General features: G+C 41.5%; 1 protein-coding gene across 3 annotated transcripts in view; it reads left to right on the forward strand.

Annotated features, from left to right (window-relative positions):
* GRIA1 (glutamate ionotropic receptor AMPA type subunit 1) overlaps positions 1-16876 on the forward strand; it is a 321128-nt gene that overhangs the window by 170852 nt on the left and 133400 nt on the right. For all 3 annotated transcript variants that reach the window (XM_054488755.2, XM_054488754.2, XM_063665293.1), the window contains exons 6-7: positions 11794-11955; positions 14301-14468. In XM_054488755.2, the coding sequence (XP_054344730.1) occupies positions 11794-11955; positions 14301-14468 (330 nt within the window). The remainder of the gene's footprint in view (positions 1-11793; positions 11956-14300; positions 14469-16876) is intronic.

Raw genomic sequence — 16876 nt, forward strand, 5'->3', positions numbered from 1 at the left:
GAATTCACCCGGAAGTTAAACAGCAAAGCTGGGCTAGGATTTGGAGCAATCACTTGCTCCTTCTTTTTGGCTTCTTTTCCCCAAACTGCATTTTCACAATGTGCCCATATGCCTCTGTGTTGGGGGGTGGGGCAGGAGCAGAGACAGAGACAGAGAGGGAGCTCAGAAGTGCTTCCTCCTCCCCAATGTGCCCCTCTCAAGGACTCTCTTTGCCGATGAAGCTTATTCCAGTTTCCTCTTCTTCCTCCCACACAGCCTTCCCTCTCCCGCTCTGCTCTCACCTCACTGTTCTGTAACAGACACTTTGTGATCACCAGAGCTGACACTGCCCAGAGTCTTTGGAAGGAAAAGGAGAGTGGGTGGATAGAAAGACAAACCCCAGATGCCAAAGGATGCTGTCTTCCAAGGTGATCCAAGCATCCCAGTCTAGGTTACTCTTTGTACTCACCCCCATCCTCTAAGAGAATTCACCCCAGAGACCTCTGAGATTTTCTGCCTCCCTCCAAGAAAAGCAAGATTCTGGCCCCATTTTATAAGGAGAAAAATGAAGTTCAAGTTGTTGAAAAACCTTTTATAAGGTCATTTGACTAAAACTGGAATTCAAACTTAAAACCTTTCCCATTCTAAGGATTAGGCTTGTTCTCCATTGGGCCACACTGCCCAAACTGGGGAAACCTTTGCAATTCTTAGGACTGGTATTATAATTGAGCAAAGCCAAGAAATAAACTCCTTTCTTCCTTAAACTGCCTGGGTTTGAAATCTGGCTCAGCTACTTACTAGCTGTTTGTCCGTTGCAAGTCACTTCTCCTCTCTGTACCTCAGCTATCTCACCTATGAGTGGGAATATTAATGTGGATCTCATAAGATAAAGATAAAATGAGTTAATGTATGTAAAGTTGTAGAACACAGAGTGCAACAGAAGCCCAGGGTCTCATCCTAACTCTGTCACTTACTCATGACCATTTATGCAAATCATATTTTTCTGGAAGATCTCAATTTGTTCTAGAATTGGCATAATGTTTTCAAAAGGAAAAAATTCAGCAAAACAATCTTCCTGGCTGTGTGATTTAGGGTTCTAGTTTTCCTGATTGTCTTCAGTTCAGAGGTATCAAAAAATATCTCTTAAAGCCACACTGGCTCCCTTAAGCTTAAGGAAGAGGCTGTTCTATTAATCTCAAGCACTTGGTGTTTGTATCTTTTGATCTTGCAAACCATGCACACCTCGGCTGATTTGGAATGGCCTTTTTCATGCTGGGTAAGCATCCTTTGGACCATTTCAGATATGTAAGACGGTGGCTATGATTGCTCTGACAGAGCATGGAAACTCATTGTCACCAGCAGCCTTCAAGCAAGAGGGGCCCCTTAGCACTAATTTTGGCAGATGGTTGGTGAGCTATGTAACTAGAAGAGTTCGGTCCTTGTTTCCTTACCTATCCCTCTTTTTAAGACAGAAAAATAGAGAATACAATGGGAGGGAAATGGAGCTCCAGGAGACACAGGATTTTAGGTAAATATTTACTATGTGCCAAGCACTATTCTCTAAGAATCTGACATGTAACATAGTTAATCCTCACAACAGCTATGAGAAATACCACAATAATCCTTATGTTGCAGCAAAGGATACTGAGGCACCAAAAGGTTGAGTAGCCCTCCTGAGGTTGCACAGCTAGGAGGTGGTGGAGCTGAGATTTGAATCTAGGCTGACATGCACAGGCAGTTTCTGTGACAGAGGGCAGTAACCCTCTATGGCTCTGACTCTGAACCTCAATACATGCGTATTTTCTGCTTAGAGTGTTCCCAGCCCTCTTCACCCAACCAAAGGCACTTTTTTTTTCAGTCTTCATGCTTTTGCTGCAAGGCCTTCCCTGAGCTCCAAGATCAAGTTTGGGTCCAGTCATTTTGCTCTATAATTACTTGTGTAATATTAGCCTTTCTCGCTAGACCTTAGGTAACTTGAAAGCAAGGACCACACCTGTCTTCTTCTCTGCTACATTTCTATGTATAGCATGGGCCTGACAGTGTTAAGCACTCATGAGTGAATGAGTAAATGGACAAATAAATGATTAACTAGAATATTTCTTACCTGGTTCCCAGTCTCTTTCATATTTATCATGTTTGGACTTTCATTCTTCTTTTTATCAAACATTCAATGGGCACCTACTATATGGGAGGCTTGTGAAGGTATAAACCAGCTTTTCATCAAAAGGTGGGCATGCTATGAGTATTTGCTTGGCCTTTTCTAGATAGAAAGGTTTTGATCATGTAAAGGGTAGATGCAATTGGTTTTAAGTCCACTGGGATCTGTAGCCATAAGGGCCCACCTCATACCAGGAAATTTGCTCTTGCTCTGAAATGGCCTTGGCCAGGTGTCATTCCTGACCACAACAGTTGGGGCAGAGTAAAGATGAAGGGACTCTCTGGAAGACCAACTATTCCCAGGCCAGGTAGTACACCCATGCAGCCTTGCAATCAATAGCCCAACGTGGAGTCCCTGACCTTCTGCCAGAAAGTGCCAGCATTTTATCCTAAATCCCAGGACTGAGAGAAATTAGTTTGTGAGACCCTGACTGACATTTGCCATGCTTTGTCAATACTGGATACTTTTATGAGGTATGTCTGTTGGTGTGTTTGCAGATATCCACGTGTGCCTCCCTGGTTCCAAATGTAATTGGATAAGTCAACACGAATGCTTTTTTCTTCCCAATATTTATGGTATTTTCACTGATTTAAGCACAGCTACAATACCTTATTTAATTAGAGGGAACCAGACTACCCTCTGTGTTACCAGAGATTATATAGGGAGAGGACACCTTAAAGGTTTGGTTGGTTAAAGTGGCTAAAATAGGAAAATGTGAAGACTTTTATGCAGAGACATGGGTATTTGAGGACACAATTAAGTCTTCAGCCCAGGAATATTCCACAAATTCACACATATCCATATTCATGCGCACATACCTGTGTGATCACAGAATTGTAGATCAAAGCTGGAAGAGCCCTTAAGAGAGAAATCAAGTGGCTCAGAAGTTTCCAGACTTTTTAGTTTGAAGCTCTAGTTTCAAATGGAATCTTGGGGGAGAACTCTCATATATAAAACAGATAAAAAGCAGAGCTACTATGGTGGAAAAGAGAGGGTGGGATTTAGGACTGCATCTTTCTACCCTTTCCCTAACCTAATATGGTAACTTCTAAAATGCCTGCAACCAGGAACATAGCTTATAAGATCATTGATGTAGCCAAAGTTATTATTTTGCAGATCAATCAACTAACGGCTATACAGGTTGAGATAATCGCCCAAGGACAAACAACTCATGAGATTCAAAGACAGGATTTATGTGGTTCTTCCTAAAACTCTTTTCCTGACACTTCTTATTTATGACCTGGTTCACAATAGATTACACAAAAAAGTCAATAAGAAGACCTCTTTGATCCACAAGACAAAAGCTGAGGCTGAGTGGTGACAGGATTGAAGCTTATAAAAAATTCATGAGAGGGTGAGAAGAAACTTTCTGTTCCTTCATTCCTCCACATGTATTGAGCATGCACCCTGATCCCGGTACTGCGTGTGGACGCTGTGGGGGCCAATGTCCCTGCCCTCCAGGAGCTCACAGTCTCACAGGGAAGATGAGAAGGGCCCCTGCACGCTCAAAGAGAAAGCTAGGAGAGGCCTAGAAGAGATAGGAATAAAGTGCTGTGTGGTTCACATTTCAAGTACCAGCACACATTAAAGGAGCTAAGGGAAATGCCATGATCTCATAGAAGCCTGATACTTCCTTCTTGGTATAAAGATGTGTGCTGCTCTGAGTGCTTCATTGCAGGACAGGACATAAATGAATAGACTGGCCTCACTAGTGGTTGGGAGGCTTGATGTACAGTGGTTAGAAAACAAGTCCTAGAGTCTTTTTACTTGTTGGTCTCTGTCCCTCACTAGCTATACTGTACTGAGTAGGAGCTACTCCATTAACTTAAGCCTCAATTTTTTAAATTTCTAATTTGCTAATGGGAATGATAATAGTACCCACTTTACAGGATTGCTATGAGGATTAAATGAGATCACACAAATAAAGCACTTAGCACAGTTTCTACTACACAGTACAGGTTTGATACATGTTAGGTACTTGTAATTATTGTTTTAGCCAAAGTCTGCCTTCTATGACATCTGCCCTTTCATTGGCTCTGGCCTGCGTTCCAGAGCCTCAGAGAACAAATCATCCATCTCTTCCCCATGACAACCCTTCTGGGACTCAAATACATCCTTCACTTACTTTCTTGGTCTTCTATACTTTTTTAGGCTGCTAATTCCCACTTTAAAAAAAATACTTCTAATATAAGAAGACTTTCAAACCACAGTTTCCTATAACTACTCTCTCTATGGAGCTGTCATCTAAGATTTTATCTGACAATTTGGGGAAACCTGGCATGTTCAACCTGTGCCATTCAGAGTATAAAGTACAAGTTCTTTGATTTTTCTCTCATCTTACCTCCTGTGGATCTCAAGGGGATGGGGTGGAGGAAGTGTCCCAGGATTTGTTTAATAAACCTTACTTGCCCGTTTCCTTGAACAATGTTAGATGCTCCTTCTTCCTTCTGACTGGTGTGGTGTCAGCACAGGCAGGATGATGAGGGCTGAACAGCTTGTATGTGACCCCTTGAAAGAATCCCAGAGCAAAGGAAATCCAGCTTTGAAGATAAAGCCTTTCATCCTTCGATAGCTATGTTCCTATACACCTGCTTCATGTTCTCTCAGGCTTCTTGCCTGACCCAGTCCCTGTATTTGAAGCAGTTCTAACACCTAACCTCTTTTGACCCAATGATAATGATAGTGGTGAATGTGGTGGTCACAATAATAGCTAACATTCATTAAGCACTTACTATGTGCCAGACACGGTTCTAAGTGCTTAGTTTTATTAATTATTTTAAACCGTTCACCAATCCTATGATGTAGGTGCTATATCTGCATTTTGAAGACCAAAGAACTGAGCCTCAGAGAGGTTAAGTAACCAGTAGACACACATAATCAGTTCTTTTGTTTCCAATTGCACGTGATAATTAATAGTCATAATGATGGCCCAGAGCCTCTTCAAGATTCTTAAAGCATTCTCCAAATCTTCACAGCAAGATGAAAGCATGTCCAATGTAGTTGTAGTGTTAAACACCTCTTTAGGATATCATAATTACTTGAAATGCCTTTTTATTCTAATCCTTTGAAAATTATAATTGGCATATGATAGATGGAGTGACTATATTAACTAGTTTACTTAATTGAGCACATTCACTCCCCATCATTGTACTCAAATGGCTTTTCAGCATTGTGTTACCTCCTACAGTGGATATAGAGAGGAGACACATTCTGTTCTCAACTAATCCTCTCACCAGCCATATAACCTTAAGCCACTATTCCCCTCTTTGGGCCTCAGTTTCCTTATCTGAACAATATGAGGGGTTTGTTTTACCTCATACAGTGGATATAGAGAGGAGACAGATTCTGTTCTCAACCAATCCTCTAACCGGCCATATAACCTTAAGCCACTATTCCCCTCTCTGGGCCTCAGTTTCCCTATCTGTACAATATGAAGGGTTTGGTCTTCTCTCCAAAATCTTTGCTCCTGTATAGGTCAAAAGTCAGCAAACTATGGTCCCTGTGTCAAATCCAGCCATCACCTGATTTTATATGGCTCGTGAGCTAAGAATGGTTTTTTACATTTTTTAATTGTTGGGAAAAAAATCAAAAGAATGATATTTTATAATATGTGGAACTATATGACATTAAATTACCATGCCAAAAAATATTGGGACAGCCATGCTGTTCCAATTACTATATACTAAATAGTAATAGTAAATTACTATTTTCTATATATGGCTGCTTTCATGCTGCAATGGCAGAGCTGACTAGTTGTGACAAGAACCATATGGTTTGCAAAGCCTAAAATATTTATAATCTGGCCCTTTACATAAAAAGTTTGCTGACCCCTTGCATAGATGTGGAATAGGGTGACACTAATAGGCTTCAGATAAACTAGACACTTTGGAAGCATCTAAAGACCCTTAGGAGGTTAGTGTCAAGGAGAGGAACCTAGTGCAGTCCCACAAACATTCCTTCAAGAAAGAAAGCTATATTTGAAGGCCCCTGCTCTGGCAGGGTGACATATTCTGGCTATTAACTGTGCCAGCCACAGTCTGAGGTTCATTGTCCCTCTTTGTCTGGAGCAATCTTGACACACCATCCTAAAGCTAAACTCATATGTTTCTCCACTGGTGGGGCAGTAGAATACATTTGTGAAGAAGACATATTTTATAGTTGGACCACAGTTTGAATTCTTGCTTGCTGTGTGATCTCAGGGAAATTTCCAAAGGTCTCTTAACTGTAGCTCATTAACAGAAAATTAGGATGGATACTCACTCACTCATTTATGCAAATAAGTATTGGGTGTCTACTGTGCACATTTACCTCTTGGAATTGTTTAAGTAATTAAAGGATTATGTGTATAAAGCATTTAACAGAATGCCTGACTCAGGAATAGAGCTTGGAAAATGTTTAAAATACATCTCAAACGATTATTATTCTTTTGTTTTTAAATTACAGTAACCTCAAAACTCTTAAAAAGCTGTTTGAATAAAGTTATATAATGCATACAAAGGGGCATTTTTAGCCATTATTGTCATTTTCATTCTTATAAGCAATGCTTCTGAAGCCGTTTTCAGTAGAGCACTTAACAGCACCAGTGTGCTTTAATTTCAGGCCAGGAGATAAAAAATTAAGCAGGGCTCTCTTAAAAGACTATAACAAAGCTTCAATAAATGCAACAACTTCTCTCCCCTGTCCTGCCACTGCTACTCCCTCCCCCACTTTCCAGTGATTAATGGATGATATCTAAGATACATTAGAGCTATCTGAGGATCTATTTTTATTTTTTAATAGTATTAAAAATATAATATATTCACATGATAAAACAGATATTACAGAAGGGTATGAAATAAAAGATAAATGCCCATTCTTTCCAATTCTATACTTCATAGAGGTAACTATTTTAAAACCTTTTCCTGCATTTGGTTATTTAATGGTTTACTTTACACTTCTACATAATGTATTTATGTTTCTTTCTCTTGCTTTATCAACTTCAACTCCATATCTGACTTCCCATTAGAAAGATGACAAATCAGCTCATATTACACCCCCAACATCCCCTTCTCAATGTTTGTTAGTTATGCTATTATTTGGAATTATTCTGATGATTACCTTATATTTTTAATATAGTGAACCTTGATTTTTGATTCACCAGCATTAGAGCTTTGTCAAAATACAGATATCCAGTTTCCTCTTTAGGGCTACTGAATGATAATCCTTGGGGATGGTTATTTGGCAAAAGTGCCTCAAGGTATTCTGATACGTCCCTCAGAACCACTTTCTGAGAGCTTACAGTTTATTGGTCAATTTATTTGCATTTAATAATGACAGTAGACACAGCATTCTTTCTCACCGATTTATTAGTCACACATGGGGCAGTGCGAAATGCTACATAGGTGCAGAAGAAGCAGACAAGAACACAGTGACCTAATAGCCCTAGGAACTCACTCATCACCAAGCTTCACTTTAGGTGAGAAACAGTCACTCAAAGAGAAGCATCTGGTACCACTGCTGGGAGGTCAGTGGAAGGAGAGTGGGTGTAGACCTGCATTCTTGTGCTGAATAGCTGGAAAAACACTGACTAACCTGAAAAACAAGTACCCTGTAGATTAATTTCATTTTTTTTGTCAATAGTAACAGTATATAGAGCAACGGTCCCAGCATTTGGGAACATGTTGTAAAATAGGCAAAATGGCTCAAAGAAAGTAGTAATCAAACTTCGTAGTTAAAATTTTTAATAGAATATAATTAGCAATGTAGTATTTTTATATAATACTATATAATTAATAGCACAAATAAAGCAGATAAAGAAAAATGTTCTAATTACCAAATATTACCCTCTAAGGTTTTTTTTAATAAAATGGCAAAGAAAATTAGAAAATTATTTAATTAAACCTTATTTAATGAGAGTTCCCAGGGGAACAGAATGAGTGAATTGAATGTTCCCATAAACCAGTGTGCAAAGAGTTAACACCTTTATTTCCCCCTTCTTAGTCAAGAACACATTTGTACAGGTTCATTTTCTTGAATTATGGAGAAATTTAGTCTAGTAACTATAATAGAGTCATTTCTTAGTGATTAAAAACATTGTAGAGATGCAAGATTATTATTCCCAGCATGAAATCTTAAATGGGAGGGAAGATGTCAGCTATTAGATGAGAATATAGTTCATGACCCCAAGTTATTTCGTAATTTTGTTTCTTTTACTTAACATCATAGCTATGAGCTTGTTTTATCATTCTCTGTCCATTTTTTCTTAGGAGAGGATGGGGGTTCAGTTGGGGAGTCTTACTAGTTTGATCATAAGTAACTAAGTTTTGGCTGCACTAACCTTGTTGTCAGACATTCTGGTGACAAGATTGAGTGGCATTTATGTTGAGCAGTTGAGGAAACTCAGCCATTTCTTTTGGCCTCCATTATGTCTGAGATGGAAGCAGTCAGTATGAAATGCCCAGGACCTTGTTACAAATTTTCCAGAGACAGAATTTGACTGCAGGAGATATTTTCCATTTCAATCTCTCAGTAGTTACTTTATGAACATGTTCTTTTTAAAGTCTCTAAGAACTACAAGAAATCTCTCAACTGTGCTCTAGCTTTTAACCAGTGCTGGGATAAGTGCTCTCTTAGATGGTATAACGTCTTGGAATGCATATTGGGTACAGGAACCTAGTTCTGATTTCACCTTTACTAACAGCTTGCTAGAACCATTGTGCAAATCAGCTATATCTGTGAAACTCTGTAAACTGTGGCTGTGGAACACGTTAAACTCAAAAGGTATTTTCAACCTGAATTTCTCTTTTCAACCAATTACAATCACCCACTGGTGTTTGCTGCCTGCTGGTCATATTTCCCCTGGATAATTGTCTTTCTTTCTTGAGGAAAGACTCTGGCTTTCATTTATTCACTCAACAAATATATACTGTGCACCTACTCTCTGCCAAGCATTGTTCTAGGAGCAGGTTCTAGGACACATCAGTGACCAAGACAAATAAAGGTTCCTGCTCTTATGAAACTGACATTTCAATAGGAGGAAAGAGGATATGGGAACACATGAGTGAACAAGATAATCTTAAATGGTGATAAAAACTCTGGAGAAGCTCTAACAGGGCACTGAGATAGAGCAGACTGGATAGGGTGCTGGGGGTAACTCTACTATGTTCTTCCGGAAGCAGTTTCCTGAAACAAGGATTCAAGTACAAGGAGCGTCTTGGGTGCCAATCCTTAAAAAACCAGGGAAGGGAGGTAGAGAAGGGAAGCCTGCCTACAAAGGTTCATAAACAAGATGCCTACGCTGCAGCTACTGAAGGAGCACAGTCCCTGAGGGGATCCCGACATGTCAGTGTAGAACCCACCTCAGGGTCATGCCATGCAGGGGAGAGGATTCTGGGGCACTTATCTACTGACTCTTCATCTGTCATTGATTGAAAGCTGCTTCTGGGCATCTTAACTCCTCAACATGTCTAAGTTAGCCTGCAGGTAGGCGGAGTAGCCAGGTGTTTGCAGTTAGTATGTAAAGTAGAATACCCATGTAGAAAGGGGAGTGGAAGTGAACAGGATGCTGACATTGTCTACAACAGGGCAAGAACTGGTTCTTTAGATAAGAAGTCGGGAAACACCTCTCTGAGAGACGGCAGTCTAGCTGAGATCCAAAAAATGGAAAGGAGCCAGACAGGGAAATCACATTTCCAGGCAGAGAGAATAGCAAGGACAAAGGCTCTCAGTGTGACTAAGCTTGCTTTGTTTACAAAAATAGAAACAATAAAAAATCGCAGAACTTTAGAGGCATGGGGTGGGGGAGGGTTGTTTTTGAATCATGAATTCTATTCTTTTAGATAGAAAAATTAGAGAAGGCCAATGAGAAATTCAGAAACATGGACGGTGTCCTAGGATCCCAAGAGGGAGCTGGGACCGCTGCTCTAATTCCTTGGCTCCCAGTTCAGAACTTCTCCATCGACCATGGATCCCCTGCTCATTTTCCCATTTCTCTCATTGGAATTTGGTGGTTTTCCCCAAGCCATGGAGCTGAAAGGGAATTGCCTGTATGATCCCACTCAAATTCCTTGGGCAGTTTTCCAAGATATGATCAATGGCATATGAGTGGAAGATCTGCACATGACTTCTGAAAAAAGTTCTTCATGAAGAAGTTGTGCATTCCATTTTTTTCTTCCTGCTGGGCAGGCCCCCAATTATACCTAAAAGAAACCCAAATTAACATTAAGGCTCTATGTGACCGGCTTTGGGCTGCCAATTTGACCTCCTTTCCCACCCTTTCTCTTCAAACTCACTGTGCCACAGTCACACCAGCCTCCTTATTGTTTCTTGAATATGCCAATCATCCTCTCACCTCTGGGCCTTTGCTCAGAAGGCTCTTCTCCAAATATCCCCATAGCTCAGACACAGGCATCACTTCACTCAGGTCCCTAAGCCAAGACCACCTCCTCGGGGAGGCTCATCCTCATCATTCCTTCCAAAGCATGACACTGCCCCTCCCCATTCTCTTACCTCACTTCATCCTTCATGGGGCTCATTGCTACCACAGAGTATACTATTCCAGATTATACTATACTATGCTGCATATTTACTTGTTCATTTATTGTCTATCTTCCCCACTAGAATATAAGCTCCATAAGGGAAGAAACTTGCTTTATTCACTATTAGAACAGTGCACTATGACTTTTCAAAAATGTTTGTTGAAATTATTAATCAGTGAATAAGTGAGTGAGTGATTGAGTGTACCAATGCCTAGCAGAGGCCCTTAGTTCTGGTGCTCTCTCTGTTACTAACTCCCTAAATGACTCTGCAAGTTGATTCTTCCACTCTGCCTCAGTTTCTTTATCTGGCAAATAGACATATAATGTTTACGTTAAAAAAGGATAAACTGAAATGAGGCCATAGATATGAAAGTACTGCACATTATTGAATATATTATACAAATGTAAAATTTCCTTTTATGGTCGAAGCCTTCTTGAGTTTGAGTAAACTTCACCAAATGGAGTGGAAAGTGTCATTATAATAAACAATCCTTCACGGTTGCTGGAATTGATCAGGCCTCATGGAGTGGTGAAAATTTACTCTGTTGTATGGAAAAGAGCACAGGGTGAGGATGGAGACTGGGATCAGAACTCGGCCTCTTCCACAGACTTGCTGGTGTCCTTGGGTAACTCATAGGAGCTTGCCCAGTGAAATTCAGATTTCTCTTCTCTCAAAATGGCTGGGTATTGGGATGGTAGACGAGATTATTCCCTCCTTAGAGGTTTCTACCTTGTACTATATATCTGTATCATCATAATAATCACAGCCACTATTTATTGATCACTTGGTCTGCACCATGCACTTGACATGTGTCATTGCATTGTATGTTTACCCCAACAATCGGACCTCCATTATTCAGACAAGAAAACTGTCAAGTAACTTAGTTAATAGTGGTATAACTACTGGCTTATGCATAGCAGTGCCAGCACTCCAAACTATGCATACTGGCTCCTGAGCTGTGCTAATTTTGTGCACAAACTAAGTAATAACCAAGTTCAAAGGAAAGGAGGCCTAACTGTCTCTCCATTGAGTAGGTTTCATCTGGTGGAACTGAATGGAAAATCCTGTGGTTTTGGAACAGGTTAAGTTGATTTATCCAGGCAGCATGTTCTGACTTCTCCCTCCTCCCCCTCTCACAGGGTTTCATGGACATTGACTTAAACAAATTCAAGGAGAGTGGCGCCAATGTGACAGGTTTCCAGCTGGTGAACTACACAGACACTATTCCAGCCAAGATCATGCAGCAGTGGAAGAATAGTGATGCTCGAGACCACACACGGGTGGACTGGAAGAGACCCAAGGTGAGTGGATGGGCGGCCAGCAGCAAAGGGCCAGCCTGGTCCCTTTGCCTGCCCCAGATTTCTGAGCTGCATTAGTCTTCAGAAAGGAATCAGTTTTCTAAAGGGAACAAATTCAGGGAAATATATTTGTAAAGATTATTAGGTACAAGGTGCAGGGGTCAGACAACCCAAAATGACATGGTTTTAATGAGGGAGACATTTTATTTATCTCTCCTGTGAACAAAATTTAGGAGTCAGCAGTCCCAGACTTGTAAAATGGCTCCACAGTCATTAAATATCCAGGCTTCTTTTACCTTCTTGCTCTGCTGTCCTCCACATACGGCTGCTGCCTAATAGTACAAGAGGGCTGCTTAAACTACAGCCATTGCCTCAGCATTCTACCCAGTAGGAAGAAAAAAAAAACATGCAATGCACAACTTCTTCATGAAGAACTGTTTTCAGAAGTCACACGCAGATCTTCCACTCATATGCTATTGATCGTATCTTGGAAAACTACCCCCCAGTTGGCTGCAAGGGAAGCTGGAAAATGGTGGTTCTATTCTGGGCAGAGCCACCATGTTGCCCAGCTCAGGAGGATGCTCATTTCTTTGTAGATGGAGCTTCTTTGTGTAGTGAGGTGGCCCTTATTCTGCTCAGCCGTGTGCCCAGCTAAAAATCAGGGCAACCTAACTAAGGAATATCCAGCAGATCTCCTGCTGTACCTGGGAGAGTTCACTCTCAGTAATCATGCAGACTCTCTGCTTCTCACTTCCCAGCAACACAGCTCTAAATACTGCCACCAAAATCTATTTTGTTTATTTGAGAATGCTTGGGAATAAGGATAGCAAATAATTCTTTTTCCGAAGTCAAACCAGATAGCTTGACAGTGGCCATATGGGAACCCTGTGTTGAGAAGGATACTAAGGCCAAGTTTGTTTATCTGGACAAACAGTGAATCTTTGACAGACTTTCTCTTGCCAGTCAATCCATTTCTTTTTATAAATGGCAAACCACATAACGGAGACACTTCTTATCTCACTATTGTTCAAACTGATTTAACTCTTCAATAATGAAGACTTACTTCAATATGAGCTTAAGCAAACAAAATCGCAAATATGCTTTAAAGCAATGAGAAAACTACATAGAAGTTAATTAAGTAATGTGTAATGATTGCACTCCAATTTCCAAAAGACTGAGCAGATGACAAAAATAACCAAATGTAATTTAATTTTTTTTTTTTTTTTTTTTTGAGATGGAGTCTGGCTCAGTCGCCCAGGCTGGAGTGCAGTGGCAGGATCTCGGCTCACTGCAAGCTCCGCCTCCCGAGTTCACACCATTCTCCTGCCTCAGCCTCCCAAGTAGCTGGGACTACAGGTGCCCACCACCATGCCTGGCTAGTTTTTTGTATTTTTTAGTAGAGACGGGGTTTCACCGTGTTAGCCAGGATGGTCTTGATCTCCTGACCTTGTGATCCTCCCACCTTGGCCTCCCAAAGTGCTCAGATTACAGGCGTGAGCCACCGCGCCCGGCATGTAATTTAATTTTTTTAAAAAGAAGTGAGAGAATTAAATTTAAAAAATTAGAAAAATACCCATTCATTCGTTCTTCAATTCTCTATTGTGAACTTGGAGTGTGCTAGGCAACATAATAAGTATTAGGAACAAATTAGTGAAGAAAACAGACTTAGCTTCCAAAGCCAGGATATATTTTCCTGGACTGCTCTCCTGATTTTGTTTCATCCACATCCTAGTCCCCTTTTTGTCAGGAGAGGGTATAATTGATAGTTGTTGTGAGTAAGAATGAGGGGAAAGTTTACAGGATATAAACTTACCACTTAGGTAAGCCATATGTGGAAAAAATTAAGAGCTCACCCTTCTTTCATTTTCTTTTTGCTTTTACTTTTACAAGAGATGAAAGAGTTAATCGTTCCTCTTGGTTTCCAGCTGATGACTGTAATGCCAGGATAAACCAGCTGATTTTTCGTGAACTGTATCCAGCCTGCAGATGTGTTATACGTAATCAATGCATTTTTTCCCAACTGAACCAACATTTTAAAAATTGCAAGATTGCACACAGAAACCTAGAATCCTGGCTTCTCATCAAAAATTATAACTGGCAGTACTGAACTCACAGTTCAGGAGGTCAGCATTGACTAGCATGGTCGAGCAGCAGCACCCATCTGATTGAATATTTATGCTTCTCAGGGACACCATCCCTGATTCACCACTGTCTCCCCACGTATACCATGCACCTGGCACACTGCACACCCTTCTCATCACCAGAAAACACATTCCTAAATACAGCACCCAAACCTGCCTTCCTGTCAGCTCTCTTTGATACCTAATTGTTTCCACTCCTCCCACTAGTACACCTCGGCGCTCACCTACGATGGAGTGAAGGTGATGGCTGAGGCTTTCCAGAGCCTGCGGAGGCAGAGAATTGATATATCTCGCCGGGGAAATGCTGGGGATTGTCTGGCTAACCCAGCTGTTCCCTGGGGCCAAGGGATCGACATCCAGAGAGCTCTGCAGCAGGTAAGACCACCAATGTTTGCCCCATCTCATGGGAGCCTACTGGGGGATTTCAGCGTCAAATTCCAATAAAACACAGGTATTCTAAAGAAAAGGAAGAAAATGCCTGAAGTTCAGAACAACCACTGCATTGTTGGTGTTGGTGGTTCTTAGCATACATTGAAGCTCATATAAAAAAAAACAATAGTGATATGGAACAGTTATTTCTTGTAGTGTAAAAGCTGTATTTTCTCCTTAGCAATTTTGCTGAAAAAGGAGAGCTGGTGATTTTCTGTGTATGGGAAAGGGATTTGAAATAAACAAGGATGAAACTGAACCATGTTAATAGTCTCCTGGAAACACTCCCCTCTTGCCCTGATTTTCTGGATTTCTTCCTTTGCTCTCTGCACACATTTTATGAGAGCCTGGTGTATGTGGACCCTAAAAATGTTTCTCAGTACTTCTGATACTACCTTCTTGCTTCTCAGCATTTCATTCATCAATTATGTTTGCACTTAAGAATAGTTAAAGGGCAGGGATAGAAAATGGCCATGCCAACTCCAATCAATTGGCTATGCAAAAGCTTCTGAGGCTGAATCCAGATACAACAGAGAGAAGCATAAATATTCAATTAGTGATATGTCTGCTGTGGAAGCAGGATGAGACAGTGGTACACGTGGGTGTATATTTAACATGACTGGTTTAGAAGACTTTGAGGACTTGCCCTCAGCTTTATTGCTCTTGGGGCTCCTGTAGATCTCTAAAGCACCTCAAGCCCAGGCTACGATCCTCAAACTGCCAAGGAATAGCACTATATTTTTGTTCTGATGCCTCCTGATAGAGAAGCTGTATTTCCGAAGGGACAGGGAGAGGATGGCTGTGCTTGCTGCAAAGGAATAACAAAGCATTGGCCACAATGACAAGCCAGCACAGCAAGATTATTTGGCACAAATGTCCCTCAGGACCCACCCTCCCCAACAAATGGAGTTGCCTGCCTAAGACCAGCTTTACTTTTAAGATGACATTCAGCAGAAGATGAATTTGGGCTCCTTGGGGAGAAGAGGAGCATTTCTGAATGAGAGAGAAATGTAGAGCAAAATGTACAACTATTCCCACTTGTTTGCCAACCACACGTGCACAGCTCTAGCAACTTTCACAACCGGGAGAAAGAGACGCTGAAGGAACCTCACCAGCTGTTCCTCAGCCCTAATGAGTGCCTTTCTGTAGAGAAGAATATGTAGGTCTGTCCTTTGAAATGAAGCTAAGCAGGATTTCTACTAGCTACATGAGGAACATGCTAAGGAGGACCTCCAGCTGCCATTTCTGCCCTCCCCTGGTCCCTGTGCAGGGTGGCTCCCAAGTCACTAGGCAGCAACAACAGACACCAGGCAGCTTTCAGGGGAAAATTGCCAAATGGACAGTGCCTGCACCTCCCTTTCCACCCCCACCCCAGCTTATTTAAAATGCTCTTCCAGACTCCACAGTCGAGACAGATTCTGTTTGCAGTGTGAGGCTGGTTTCAAAAGGTCCCAGAGATTTGCCCTCAGCTTCACAACCCTTCCAACTCCCTTGACTCTCCCATCTTAATGACGTCCTGAAAGGATAGTCTGACGCCACCATGACAGTGATGAAGCCTGGGAGGCAATTCAGGGTGGCAGGAAGGGCTCTGAAATGGGAGGCAGGAGAGCTGGACTCCACATCCGGCTGGGCCCCTGGCTATCTGGATGACCTTGAAACATTCACGTAGCTCTGCTGCCTTCCCTTTCCTTCCCCATGAAAATGAAGGGAGTGGAGAGAGGACCTCAAGTCTCAACTGGCTCTGAAAATTCAAACAGTCTAATTTTTTTTCTTATGGTCTAACCCATGTCCTTCTGGTTGTAGTGTATACTTAGCACTCTGCTTCTGCCGTCAGTAGGGTTTGAAAGGAAGCAGTTGCCATAGTCAAAAGAATAATGACCTCTTTTATTTTGTCCTGGAGCCAAGATATGTGTGTGCCTGCCCTTCATCAGCTGTTCTTTGAGGATCTGTGGTATGCCCTGGCTTGGAGCCAAGCACTGAGGACAATAAAAGAAAGTAAGGCCTGCCCTCAAGAAACTCCTGGCAGTGTCTATGGAGAAAAAGAGAGGAACAACTATCCCAAATAAATAAATAAATAAACAAACAAACAAACCAGAACATTCTGACCCTAAGATCAGAGGTCCAAATCGATTCCTTTTCCAATCTTTGTTAAGCACCTAAATTAAAAAAGGTTTTGTTGAAAGACACCTTAGAGATTACTGACTCTTCTTTTCCCTCACTTTATAATGAAACAGCAAATCCAGAGTGGGCAGTGACTCACCCAGGATCACACAGCAGCTTAGTGGCAGAGGCTGGACCAGATCCCAGTCCAGGGCTCCTCTTCCCCGGGTTAGGTCTGTGCTATGGGCCCAGGG

This window comes from Pongo pygmaeus, chromosome 4 (assembly GCF_028885625.2).
Source record: "Pongo pygmaeus isolate AG05252 chromosome 4, NHGRI_mPonPyg2-v2.0_pri, whole genome shotgun sequence".
Taxonomy (NCBI): Eukaryota; Metazoa; Chordata; class Mammalia; order Primates; family Hominidae; genus Pongo; species Pongo pygmaeus.